We start from the raw sequence: 13,715 nt of genomic DNA on the forward strand, positions 1-13,715 counted from the left end.
GATGAAAGCTGACAGAGCATGATCAGACAGTAACTCTCCACATGATGGTAAAATTAGACCTGCCAATGGATTGGTCCAGATCGGGTTGGTGTCAATTTGGTACCAATTCAAAAAGGATCGGACCTGGAACTGATCCAATGAGCATCGGATTGAACCCTTATCAGATCAAGTTTTTAACGAATGTCAATATTGATCTGATCCATTAACAATTGGATTGGGTCCGGATAGGGCAAAACCTGATTTTAGATACAAAATCTAAGTAAACCTTATACATCTCAACAAATATATAATATATAATAAAATTAATATACTTTCTAACGTACTATTGGATCGGAACATGGTTGATCCAGATCATCTGATCCAATAAGATATTGGACTGAAACCTTACGGGAATCCAAAACATCGATCCAGACCCAAAGTGATCAGATCAGAACGGGCCGGATTTCGGGCCTGGCTGGACCCATTGACAGTCCTAGGTAAAATTAGCCACAATTTTGAACTTTTTGTGCTTCAAACAAAAATTTTGGGTGGGAGTGTCAGCAAAAATCTAACGAAGTGCCGAGCCAATTTGGCAGGGGCTTACATAGCATGCAAGCGAGAAAAGGCCCAATCCTTGAGGGACTCTGGTACCAGTATTTCCTCTCCGTTGCTTAGAGGATAGCCACAGCACAACGTAAGAAAAATAACTAAAAGTCGAACAATTGCACAGAAGATGCCCAAATTCGTTAAGTTTATACATGGTCAAACCACATCAAAAGTGACTAACAGACACGATAAATATCTGTTGATTCATCAAAGCAAAGGAAGACTACCTCAGGAAAGATTTGAGGTGGTATAGAAGGCAACTGTGCAGCAACTAAACACTAAAGCACAACTGAAATCATGTCAAGCACTTCAAAAGGATTGAACCCCAAAACAAAAATGACTAGGCACTTCAATAGCAGCAAATTTAAATCAAATTACTAATATAGAATAAATTCAGATATTTCAAAGCCTCAAAGTTAAATCCCCTGAATCTCAAATCATATAAATCTAGCAGAACAGAAAGGTAGTACCAATCAACATAGAAGTTTCTAACAAGAATCACAAAATTTCTTAAAATTGATCCCATCTCAGCTCATTCAACTATCCTAAATGAGCAATGAGAGAAGGAGTCACAAGCACTAACGAGCAGAGTTATTTGAACAGGTTAGGCCTTGAAGCCTTGTAAGTGGTTTTGAGCTTCCTAGTTGGGGGCCTAACCTTCTTGAAGACCAAGGGAAATTTGATGTCCTTCTTGTGAAATTGCTTGGTGCTTTCCCTTTTGCAAAGCTTGGCAGGGATGGTGGCCGTTTTGATAATTTGGATGCATGGAGACCTCACCCTATGGCGTGAAGCCATCTCATTGTACATCTGTTCGACGCCACCATTAAGAGTGGTATCACGGTATTCCTTGTACATGTTGTGATACCCAGTTCGGCTCTGATACCGCAACCAAATCCCGTAATTCTTGATCTTGGTTGGATTCTTCTCAAAAATCTGAATGCATAATCCAAATCAGAAGAGAAAGCCAGACTTACTAAAATTTGAAAGTAATCATAGTGAGTAGGCAAAATATCCTTTAAAAGCTTGTTATGATGTTCAATACACACTTGGAAGAAACTTGCAAGCACAAACAGGACCATGTATATATCTTATCAATAATGGAAACATGCATTTTCATGGTTGCGTAATCTAATTATTATTGAATGATTTCATTTTTTAGTTAAAGATCCCAAGCTGATAATCATAAAATGTTTGAAACATATTTAAAGCATACAATTCAGAAATTAATTATATCACTTTTTCAGATCATTTCTATGGTTTTAGGAGATTCTTAACGTAGATAGACAGGAAGGGAAACAGTCAAGAACGGTGGACTTTTTCCATCAAATATGGAATATTGCACAATTGTAAACCGAATTTAGCACATAGGTGATTATTGATTACTTGTACACATGGTTTTAATTCTCATCCAAGGCCGAGACGACCCGTCCAAAACGTTTCGGTATTGTCCACCAACAAGATGGATGGACAAGGTTAAACATATCAGACGAGATTTAAAACCATGGTTTATTTTTCTCATTGTTGAACGAGACGACTAAAAAGTATCGGAAAACTTGTCAGAGACGACTTGGTCTCATTCATGGATGAGACGAGATGTCAAAATGAGTTTTAAAACCATGCTTGCACATGAACCCATCAACGACAAGCCATAAGACACTCTAGCTTAGCTGTAAAACTTTTGATGAAATAAACATCGACACTCTAATACAGAAAATGGTTTCGTATCTCCAGACCCATTCAAGTTTGGGTAAGGTTTTGAAGTGAAATGTAGGAAATTTTGAAATTGCTGAAAATCAATATATAAAAAAAAAATCTCAAATTTTTCAAAAGCTTGACGCAAAGAAACCAATAACAAATTATGCAATTTAATTCCCAATTGGAGGCAGAAGGGCACCTCATTGATTGCCAGAACTTGTCCATTGCTCTTCTTGACTTTCTTGAGCTTCCTCAAGAAATACCTGGTTAGATCAAATTCCGAAATCAAACCAAACAACAAAACAGATAATCAAACTTAAAAAACCCAATTAAGATTGAAATAATTTTTCGTATCAGAGCTATTAAATACTTAATCCCAAATCAACAAAAAAACACAATCCAAATAGAAAAAAGATCTTGCAAAATTTCAGAGATAATGCCAAACATGAATCTTAGAATTCCGATTTTAAATTCCTTACCAAAATTTTGATTTGGCACGAACCTCGTTCGTGGCCCAAAGTTTCATACGGTAGATCTTTGGATGCTCATCTGTTTCAGAAGGGAGAGCTCTCCCAACAACCTGGTACTGGTGAAACTGGATCCAAAAAATCCCCAAAAAACACGATTAGGGAGAAATAATTATAAGCAAAATAACAGGAAAAAGAGTAGGAAATCTGGAAAGCTTGGATTTGGGTGACAATGTAACAAACCCTAAATACATAAAAAGATCAGTAATAGATGAGAGAGAGACAGAGAGACATACCCTGAAAGTAACCATTTCTGCAAAGAGAGGTAAGATTTCAAAACCCTAAAACCCTACTCCTCTCTCAAGCGGGAAAGAAATGACAGTGGTTTCGTTTCGTTTATATATGCACGAGAGTGTATGTTGCTCTTTTGGGACGAAAACACGAAACCCTAGGACCTGTTTGGCTGCTTCAAGTTTGCTTATACCCAATTTTGGATTTAATTTTTCTTAATCGAGCTTTGGTAAACCTTGTTACCATTTTAGTTATGGGTTAGGATCCGTTGACTCCTAAAAAAAACACATGATCCCAACCGTTTAAACACAAAATCCAATGGTTGAGATTGATGAGTATCTTGATAACACAAATCTCAAAGATACTTATCTCGAAGATCATGTGTTTTTTCATCCGTTATTCTTTGGAGTCAAGGATCATTAGTTTTTATATGGTGTTATTTGTCATGATTTATAACTCAAAAATCCACTTAGGATATCTATAAGCAAAGATTGTACAAATGAATTGCCTAAAGATTCAACCATTGGTACTTTTTTTTTTTTTTTTTTACATTGAAAAATTGTAAAAGGATAAAATCACCTCTCCATCTGAATCGTTCATGTTGCGCTAATCCATGAGAATCTCGAGATGGACATGTGACACTATTTGTATGGAATTCTATCTAAATAGGAAGAATCTCAATTTAAGAGAATTCTTCAATTTTTGATAATTATTGTATTTGAATAGAAGTGACTATGAAAATAGTAATCTAAGTAGGATTAGATTTCTTTGAATAGGGGTTGAGGATTTTTTCTATTAAAAGGGCAAAAAATCATTGTAAAATAGGGAAAAAGGAGAGAAAAAATAAAATAAGGATACAAGAGAGGATATCTTAAGACTATGATGTAAAAGGAATATTCATACAAAAAAAATAGGGATTATAGTGGAATGACTCTTAGAATTCATGGACGTAGGCACATCTGTCAAATCACGTAAAAAATCTTATGTATTCTTTCTCTTTTTCATATTTTTCAATTATTTTAATGATTTATTGATGTAGTAGTATAAAAAAATTGCATCTACAATTTATTTTTTCTTTAAATGATACGATGAATGACAAAATAAAACAAATAGACCTCTGTAATTCTTGTTGAAACATATACTTGAGAGATGGAAAGATTGTCAAGATTTCGTGAATTATAATCGAATGTATCCCAATTCTAAAAGCGTGGACTAAAATTATGGGGATTGTCAAAAGCTGTTTTATTAACATATATTTGATATAAAAATATCAATTCTATCCGAGATCTCTACGTTCGTTGCTCATTCAATGTACTTTGGAGAGGATTCAAAAACATCCAGTTTCTTTCGTATGAGCACATGAGAATCACACGTCTTCACGTGAGAATATATAATCTACTGGTGAAATTTCTTGAATCTCAATAAACAGAGCAAAATTTCAATGGTTATAGCCGTTTTGTGTTGTATCATTTAAAAATAAACGATTTTGTAAAGAATTTATATCAAAGTTGATTCTGAGGTACAATATCCTCTACTCTGGTTTTGGTTAGTAGACAATTTATTAATTGGGTGGCAAAGCCCTTCATTCCCTGAATCTTATATGAGAGAGGGGAGTCCCACCTCTCACCCTATACACATCACCGATGTCGTGCCAAAATCTCAACTTCTTTTAATCACCATTCATTTAGGTTTTAAAGGATAATTTCCTTCAGAGGTATTTTCGTGTTTTGTCCATTAATGTTTTAGATCTATATTAAAATCTATCTATATTCCATTTTGCATTGGCCCTAATTCGAAGAATACAAAAAGCTTAAAGACTATTCATCAAATATTTTTCCTCTATTTAATTGTGTCTAAAGAAATGTATTCAGTTAATTCAACTATGTTCATAAACAACGATAATGAATTTCAATACAAGCACTCTAAAAAACTTTATAATCACTTACAAGTTTACACAGAACATATTTGGAAAAAAGAAAAAAAAAGACATGTAAACATAAATCTGCACAAGGTTGTTCAATAAATAACACCAGCCTGACTTATTTTTTGTATACGTAGAGGCTGCATAAACAACATTGTACGACCCACTACACACAGATCACCAAATATCATTCTCCTTCGTTGCACCAATAATAATAGCTATTGCAGCGAGAACAGCCTGAGCACAAGGAATCAAGCAATTGCAAGTAAAAAAAAATTACTTTTACAGATAAAAACTATAAACATAATGAAAAGTTAACTTAGTTATCAATGATCTCAATGTAACTTGAATTTTAATCATAAATTGAGTATTAAAGTCTGAATTTGGCTGTGCAGGAGGAGAATGGGATTATGCGGATTAGCATAATAGCCTCATCCTGAAGTGACGACGACCATTCATTTTTCAGGTGGGGGTGCACACACTTGAGAGTGTAAAAAAAATGGTTCAAACTGTGGCTAACATATCCCTTGTTTCCTTGCAATCAAATGAGCCCGTCAATTCTTTTAATTGAGGAAAGAGCACACCAAAAGACAAAGAATGATACAAATGGCATTTTGTACCAAACAAGGTTAGAAAAAAGATTAAAAGTTCAGCTCTGCAAAACTGCCATATTTAGTTGGCCAAACGTAACCCCACCCAAACACAAAGACCTATATTTAAAAAAATAATAATAATAAGAGATGCTATTGGCACCCCAACTTTTACTTATTACACCCCAATTAAAAATAAAGAAAATAACTAAATGGTTGAGAATAAGTAAAAGATAGGGTGCCAATAGAAGCTCTCTCTCATATTTTTGCTATATTTCTATTTTTTGGGTCGAAGACTTTATATGAGCCTAATCATAACTGTAAACAACTACTGAAATTGTTTGAACAAGTGTTATAATGTTGAGATTATAATTTGAGCCATACCTTTGTAATGGTTGAAGAGTGTGTTTTAATCTTTAATTGGGGTGTGATAAATTATTTAAGAAATTGGGGTGTAATAAGTAAAATTTGGGGTGCCAATAGCAGCTCTAAAAACAAATCGATAAAGCTTTTTTTTTCCTTTTTTATAAGTATAATTATGGATTTCAAAACTTCATTTTTAATGATCAAAAAGCATTGCAAAAGGATTTCAATGCAGTAGATTATGTTCTAGTACATATGAGATCAGCTGATGATTTTTTTTTTGGTATAATAGAAACTGAAGATGCTTAGAAATGGTGAGACAAAAATCCACTACAATAAATCATAATGCACCAAGGATAGATTTTGTAGTTGGAAAAGGTTATGCTTGGAGCAGGTTAATCCATGTACACTCACAATGAACAATAACCCAAAGTTAGCAATAGCAGTATCAAAGTTGGAAGAAAAAAAACTTATGCAAGCCAAAATAAAAATCGTCAGCTAATCTCCATTATAAAATTCCAATGAAATAGTGGATGAGGAATACTTACAGCAATAGTGCATGCTATAAGACCTGGTTTCTCACGATAATCAATTCTGGCACAAAGAATAATGAAAGCTCCAACATACCAGGGAATGGCAGCAAGAAAGAAACCAATTACAAACCTTGCAAAACACAACCATTATGTGATCATCAGTTTAACAACCACCAAGCCATTAAAGTGCTTTGGAATCTATGGGAATATTCCAAAACCTAGAGGTAACATTCATTGATATTTCAAGAAGATACATTATAACTAGTTATACTACCATAGCAAACAGTCTGGGAAAAGGGAAAACAAATTGGATGGCTGTGATCATTTGATCATCAACATATTCTAATCTAGACAATTACATATTTTTTTGTAGTACAAAAGAGAACTCAATGATGGATGGTTATGACAGCTTGAGAACTTTTTTCTAAAAATAACCCTGCCATCTTTCCTTAATTTCTTCATCTCTTACCAAGACTCTTTCACATTTTCTTTTAATGCACCTAAAATTATTTAGGTCTTTAGTTTTCCTTTCTCTAATTTGCGCCAGTTTGTAAACATCTTTTTTGCATTCTTTAATACCCAATTTGTAATATAGACTATCATATGGTTCGTGCTTAGCTTCACTTAACACTCTGTTTTAAGACTTCTCCTGTTCTAATTGTTTGGAAAGACTTAGGGTGGACATCATCATTTCACCACTATCTTTCAATATGTGTGATATTTTCTCAGACTCCCCAAGTAATTCTCTCACAGTTCTTTTAATGCCTTTAGCTACTACTTCATTCCACATCAATGTAGTCTCTGCCTATAAGTTCCACATTTCATCCTTTATCAAGTATTTGCAAAAGCCAGCATGTATGTGTGTTGTAAATATGATTCATGTTCTTTTTTATTATAAATATGATTTTACTTATTACTTTAGGAAAAAAAATTAAAATAAAGAGAGAAATAGATTGAATTTGGAATTATGTTGCGTATATGAAAGAGTATTTTCTTTGCAAATTTTTAATAGAAGTTACCGAGGAGGAGGTGGGGGAAGAGGGGAACATATTGATTTATTTTCAAGTGTCGGATGATGTACAAGCTTCAACTTTCTCAGTTATCAAGGGGAATGAAAACTCCCGAAAAAAAGACTGTCACCTCCATCACATGTCAGATGAGGAAAAGTTGATTCTTCATTTAGTCTTGTGCACCGTCTAATGACTGAACATCAAATTACACCAAAATGTACTCAACATTGTATCGTAACAATGATAAGGAATTTATCCAAATCGAAATCCATACAATGACATATAAATTCAAAATACAATAAGTAGTTTACATCCATCTAGAAACTTCAAAAGAACCATTGGCATGAATTACATGACCCAGGCCCAAATAGCTCTTCAAAAACACAAAATCATAGAATGAAGGAAGGAAAGTTGTTTGACGTGGTTCAGGCATATGCAAAGAAGACTAATAACAATGCCAATAGGAAGGAGCACTTCAAAGCATTGAGGAATGAGGAGCATCTTTCACCAGATTATGTATATTTGGGAATCGAATAATATTTATTGGGTAGACAAAAAGATGTTGCAACCTCGTTTAAAAAGAAGAGAGAAAAAAAAACTTGGTAAGGGTGGTCCTATACAAAATTTAGGGATAAAAGCATGAAGCATACGTATAGTGTTTTTTCCTACTTTTCCACCCTCATTAGAAGAAAAAGAAGAAACAAATGATATGGGTGGTCCTATACCAAATTTAGGGATCAAAAGTATGAAGCATATACTGTTTTTTTCCTTCTATTTTTTTTTTTTTCTACAAATGATTTTCCAAAAAGGTGTATCTAAGAACCATTATTTTTCTAAGAGAGACACAACCAAACTCCCCCTCTGGAAACTAGGTTAAAATCTAGACAGTTTTGTATTAATTTAAGGGGCAAAAAAAAAAAAAGAGTGAAGATATTATGATGTGAACTTACAGAAACCAGCCAATACCACAACCACAACAAGGAAGACGACGCTCTCTTATGGGCCTTCCTTCAGCAATTGCGTAACCTTGAACACCACCAAAATAATACATAAAAACAAATGATCAATGCACACAAAAATATATATATATAAAACCAACAACAACAAAAAAATAAGAATTATTTATAGGAACCTTCTTTCAAGTTCATAAACTAACACACATCATTTGTGAGTAAAAAAATATAACATTAATAATTCCATTTAACATACATGACTAGTAGTCATTGTTTTCTACTTCATAACAACTAATAGCAACAATTTAAATTATGTTTCCTTATATGTTAAATTTCGACTATACGTACTTGATCTTGGTTCTACTTATTCTGGAACCCTTGGACACCAACCACCCATCCACAATTCTAGTTTTGTGTTTAACTACCCTTCTAGTCCATTCAACTAATACTACATAATCTACAAATAACATATACCAAGGTACATGCCCTTGAATATAAGGTTTTGCTCCATTTATAACTAGAGCTAACAAATACAGACTCAAAACTAATCCTTTATGTAAACCAATTGTAATTGAAAACTCATCCATCACCTCTCCATTTTCTCTCACACTAGTCACAATCTTCTTGATAAATAAAATATTTAAAAGAATTTGAAAAATCCAATTCATAAGGAAAAACTACAATACAGTATTGTAAGACATGAGGTACGCAGTTGATAATATCCACGTGACCAATCTAGAGGAACGTCATCAAAGAGAGAATTTTAATTGGCCTATCGACTCTTTAGAGGGAAAGAAGTGTTGATGTAGAAGTATGAAATGAAGAAGTTGCAAACTCCACAACAACCAATACATACATACCTCTTCCCAAAGATACAGAAACTCTAGAAGTGCCAACTTAGCTAAGTGGTAAGACATGTGGAGTGTTGTTTCCATGTCCTAGATTCAAACCCCTTGAACCCAACTTCATTCGCTAACCACTAATAACCCTATACCCTTTAAAATAAAAAAGATACAGAAACTCTAGTAGTTGGAGAAAGCAACAATTTTAGTTAATTTAGGGAATTAATCTTTCAATTATTACAACACATATTGCTTTAGAAGATAGTAAAATTATGACTTTATGAGTCTTATAGTATTAGAATTAGATCGATCAACCTTTATCCAGATTTGTGCAAAACCTAGGTATGCAAGTCTTTAAGTTGTTAGAGCTCTTCGATTTTTATAAAGTAATTAACATCAAAATAAAACTAGTTATAGATAATTATCATATTTTGTAGACAGATTTCAATTTCAATTTCATTTTTTTATATAAGTAAAATATAATTAAGATGTTTTGTGTAGATCTCAATTTCATAGAAAAACAACATATGTAAGGAGAATTGGAAAAGTCAAGATTAAATGTTAAAAATTGAAAGTTAAGAGAGAGAGATCCTTGCTGTTACCTTGAACAGCTTGGTAGCCATAGGGGTAGTGAGGAGGAGCAGAAGTTGCAGAGGTACCAGGTGGTGGGACCGGTTGAGGGAATCCAATCGACGGCTGAGAATAGCCTGGAGGAGGACCTTGGAACGTTCCGTACTGATGCTGATGATCGATCACGATGCCTCTGTTCTTCTCTTCTTCGCTCATCTTCGACATTTTAAAAAACAATATGGTTAGGGTTTTTCTTTTTTCAATCGATTTTCAGACTTGTTCGCGGGTTGCTAGCGTCACAAATCACAATCTTACAGCTAAGATTGATATAAATACCAGCTGGAGTACATCTTGACCCCACCTCTTACACAATGCCACGTGGAAGATTAGTTTGGTAATTGGTGAGCTACTACCACCATCAAAATTCAAAATGGAGTAATGATTTTCTGACTCCCACGTGACATTCTCAAAATACTCTCCTGATGTGGCGTTTGTTACAACCATACATTTGAGCCGTCTCGATCAAGAATGAATCTCGTCCAAATACGTTTGACTTGTCTATCTGTCTCATTGATGAAGATTTATGACATTAGTTTGAGAGTTCATGGGATATCCCTAATTTTCATTAAAACCCAAGAGAGTAACATTATCTTTGTATTTTCCAAAATTATCCCCTAACTACAAACTCATGATAATACCATCATTCAAGATAGTGTTATGTAATTTATAGAAATAATGTCATAATACAATCCTAAAATAAAATTTTAGAACAATTCCTTAAATCAATTATAAAGACTATTCTTACCTCCGAGGGATTGGTCAAGAGGTAAAACTTACGACAAGGATTTAATTGAATGGTCCCTTGACTTACCTTGTTGTATGTCAAGAAACTCATGTGAAGTCAGGACATACAATCGTAAGGATTCGTCCATATCTCATAAGAGATGTGGGGATACCCTTCTAAAAAAAATTTACCCCAAGGGGGTGGCTCAATGGAAGTTTCGAATCCACTAAGTAGTGAAGTCTGTAGGTTTTGTGTTCAAACAATATGAGCAATGTTTCCTCAGGGCCACACATGAGGGCGTTCCCTCACTTACCTAGTGCATGTGATGTGTGAGCGTGGCACGTGCCCAAAGGAGAGTCCCATATGCCTTGGTTTCCGTGCATGGCTCATCCGCATAAGTCTGGACACCCTCGTCATAAATATTAAAAAAAAACTTGCATAAGAATTAATTTTACCCACATGCCCTCCATAATATCATTACTTAGAAAACATATGCATTCCCCCTAACATATGCTAAAATTGTCATGAAGTAGATGGGAGTACATGATATTTCACTATTTATGCCTACTCAAAAACTAAAGTTGTTTTACTTCAAGGAGGGATAGGGGTGTCAACATAATCAATATCCCACTAAAATAGGAACAAATTATATCTACTAAAAACTACTAGGAATCATAATAAAAGCGGGCTTCAGCGCCTTATGAATGAGTGCAGAGATTAGAGAGGCTACCCCTCTGATAAACCTCCAACATAACAATGCTTGACATCATTGGAAAAATAAGAAAGAAAATGTAAATGAGGATGACAATTCTATTTCTGGATTGACATGAGAGACAACTGTTCTTCGAGGGAGCAGTCCACATGGCAAGATGATCTGCACGATGAAGGGATGAGAATGAGGCCAAGGCACCTTTGCTCCATTGGGGAAGGAGAGGAGCGTCGGGTGCTGCGGTACTCCACCGCATCTTGGAGGATGATGTTGCCTTGCTTGTCAATGCAGTGGAAGGCACCCACGAAAAACCTGCCATCATTGACACCCACCAGCATCCGACGGAGCAGTAGCTTCCGCACCCGACTGACATTGGGCGAGTCATTTTGGTTTGAGGCATCTGAAGTTCCTGGCAGATCCAAGAACGGTTCCATTGGTTGCTCCATGTGTTTGGGATTTCTAATCAAAAAGATTAACCAGAACTTTTTCTTCTTTTCTTTTGGTAGATGAGTTGGGAATCATCCAATGGAGGCAATGAAGACATTACCCCTCACTGTAAAACAAAATTGTAAAAGAATTATATACGGAATGATAAATACTGTTGAAAAAAGGAATTTGTATGAAGGAACCAAAAGTTCAAGATTAAATAAGGCAAAGGAGAGCAACTATTGATTTGTTTTCTCGAATCAGAAAAGAAAATTAAAATAACATAAAATGGAAAACAAAACATGGTTTGAAGAATCGTGATGTAGTTAGTAATAATGACGCCCTTCATTATAATCCATCCACAACAACATATATGATTCATTGAGTAACAGCATTTGTGATTGGAACCTTGCATCCCTAAACATCTAGAGAAATTAGAAAAACTAATAGAGAGGATTCTCACTAGTCCCAGAAACACACAAAATTGAAGAAAAAACTTGGAAAACGAGAGATCCAAAATATTCATTTCATCTACATGTCCAAAAAACCACCTCACTCAACTCCTTACCTCTTCTGATCAACTACATTTAACCCTAACCAAACTAATAAACGGCTGTGATATTACCACACCAATTTTTTTATGGGTAAGCTGGACTTGAACCCATGAGGCCAAGACCTCAAATTTGTTTTGCAATGTGTCAAACCAACTGAGCTATGGGTCTAAGCCCGATATTACCAAACCATTATAATATGAATAGACCCCACAAGTGATTTTGTTATAAATTCACGACATATAAAATGCTATTTTGAGACTAACATCTGCGACACAACTTATTAGCCTCCACATAGAACAGGCCATATGTAGATGACAAAAAGCCATCTTGGGGTACACATCTTCACCCTTTAGCCATGAGACTTTTTAATTGTAGAGGTCTCAACATCATTAAAAAGACCAATAAAAGCGTCTGAAGGCAAAGAAGGGGATCTCCAAAGAAATATTCTTACGACGACCCTTCTGTTTCATTGTTCCACTGTCCGATGGATTGTAAGGAGATGTTTTTCTTCTTGTTTTCTTCAATGAATAAACTTCATACAATATATTTCACTCCCAAATTCAATCTTCCTCACCAATAATGCTGTCTATATGCATTTATATTTTTTTTCAAACCTTCACCAATTAGGGACGTGAGAAGAGAAATGCACTTATCAAAAGCCCAACTTATATCAAGCTTCAATAAAATCCTTTCTTTGGTGCATAAACACAAAATCTAACAAACTCAGCTCATCACAAAGCCAACACTAAAAACACTCAAAATTTTCAATTATCAAGTCTCTAGATAGAGAATTAAGGCTCAAAACGAAAACAATAATTCTGAAAAATCTTTGATTTTGCAAATTCTATCACAAACAGCTCTCCATTGCTCGAATCCTTAAATGCTTCAGAAAAATTCACCAGAGAAACAGCTAAGAAACTCAAAACCCTAATTCAAGAAATCAATATCAAGCTGTTACGTATCAATCAAAGCCACCACTCACAAAACTACCCTTTATTAGGCCAGAACCCAATAAAAATAACGAAATCCATAGCTAAAAAAACCATAACAGAATAAAAAATTTCTTAAAATAAGATAGAATCAGAAATCTACAATCGTTAAGACGCTCACTTGAATCTCATATCGGCAGTAAGAAAATCGATAACAAATTGCTTTGATTCTCCAATGAACAACTCCAAAGAAAACAACAAATTGAACAAAATCTAGGGCTTTATCTTATATTTCTCGCATCAATAAAAAGAAAATAACTAATCTTAAAAAATAAAAGGAAGATGAGATGAATAAGAACAACCTGAATCCTAAAGAGTCCGAACCTTCCAAACTTGTTTTGAAGGAATTCTTTCCACGAGAGAGAGAGAGAATCAGAGGGGCATAGGGTAGCTTGTAATCCGAGTTGATTCGATTTTTTTACGGAGTCAACAC

At 34.6% G+C, this 13,715-nt stretch overlaps 3 protein-coding genes across 4 annotated transcripts; all 3 read right to left on the reverse strand.

The window, feature by feature from the left end:
• Positions 1-938: 938 nt before the first annotated feature.
• LOC147392447 (large ribosomal subunit protein eL20-like) lies at positions 939-3,203 on the reverse strand. The gene is made up of 4 exons (XM_086457255.1): positions 3,044-3,203; positions 2,760-2,875; positions 2,480-2,543; positions 939-1,518 (listed from the first exon to the last, which is right to left on the reverse strand). Exons 1-4 carry the CDS (start codon positions 3,056-3,058, stop codon positions 1,177-1,179), a joined length of 537 nt encoding a protein of 178 aa, XP_086313381.1. The 5' UTR covers positions 3,059-3,203; the 3' UTR covers positions 939-1,176.
• A 1,737-nt stretch (positions 3,204-4,940) lies between these two features.
• On the reverse strand, positions 4,941-10,377 carry LOC147392448 (large ribosomal subunit protein eL20z-like). 2 transcript variants are annotated; one of them, XM_086457257.1, is made up of 5 exons: positions 9,961-10,377; positions 9,853-9,882; positions 8,406-8,481; positions 6,461-6,575; positions 4,941-5,196 (listed from the first exon to the last, which is right to left on the reverse strand). In XM_086457257.1, exons 1-5 carry the CDS (start codon positions 10,043-10,045, stop codon positions 5,137-5,139), a joined length of 366 nt encoding a protein of 121 aa, XP_086313383.1. In that variant the 5' UTR covers positions 10,046-10,377; the 3' UTR covers positions 4,941-5,136. The 2 variants fall into 2 exon arrangements, with proteins under 2 accessions (XP_086313383.1, XP_086313382.1); XM_086457256.1 differs by having other exon boundaries at positions 9,853-10,359.
• A 701-nt stretch (positions 10,378-11,078) lies between these two features.
• On the reverse strand, positions 11,079-13,715 carry LOC147392449 (Small nuclear ribonucleoprotein family protein). The gene has a single exon (XM_086457258.1). The coding sequence runs from the start codon at positions 11,757-11,759 to the stop codon at positions 11,415-11,417; it is 345 nt and encodes a 114-aa protein (XP_086313384.1). The 5' UTR covers positions 11,760-13,715; the 3' UTR covers positions 11,079-11,414.

Source organism: Akebia trifoliata, chromosome 11, assembly GCF_017979445.1.
Source record: "Akebia trifoliata isolate Shusen 1 chromosome 11, ASM1797944v1, whole genome shotgun sequence".
Taxonomy (NCBI): Eukaryota; Viridiplantae; Streptophyta; class Magnoliopsida; order Ranunculales; family Lardizabalaceae; genus Akebia; species Akebia trifoliata.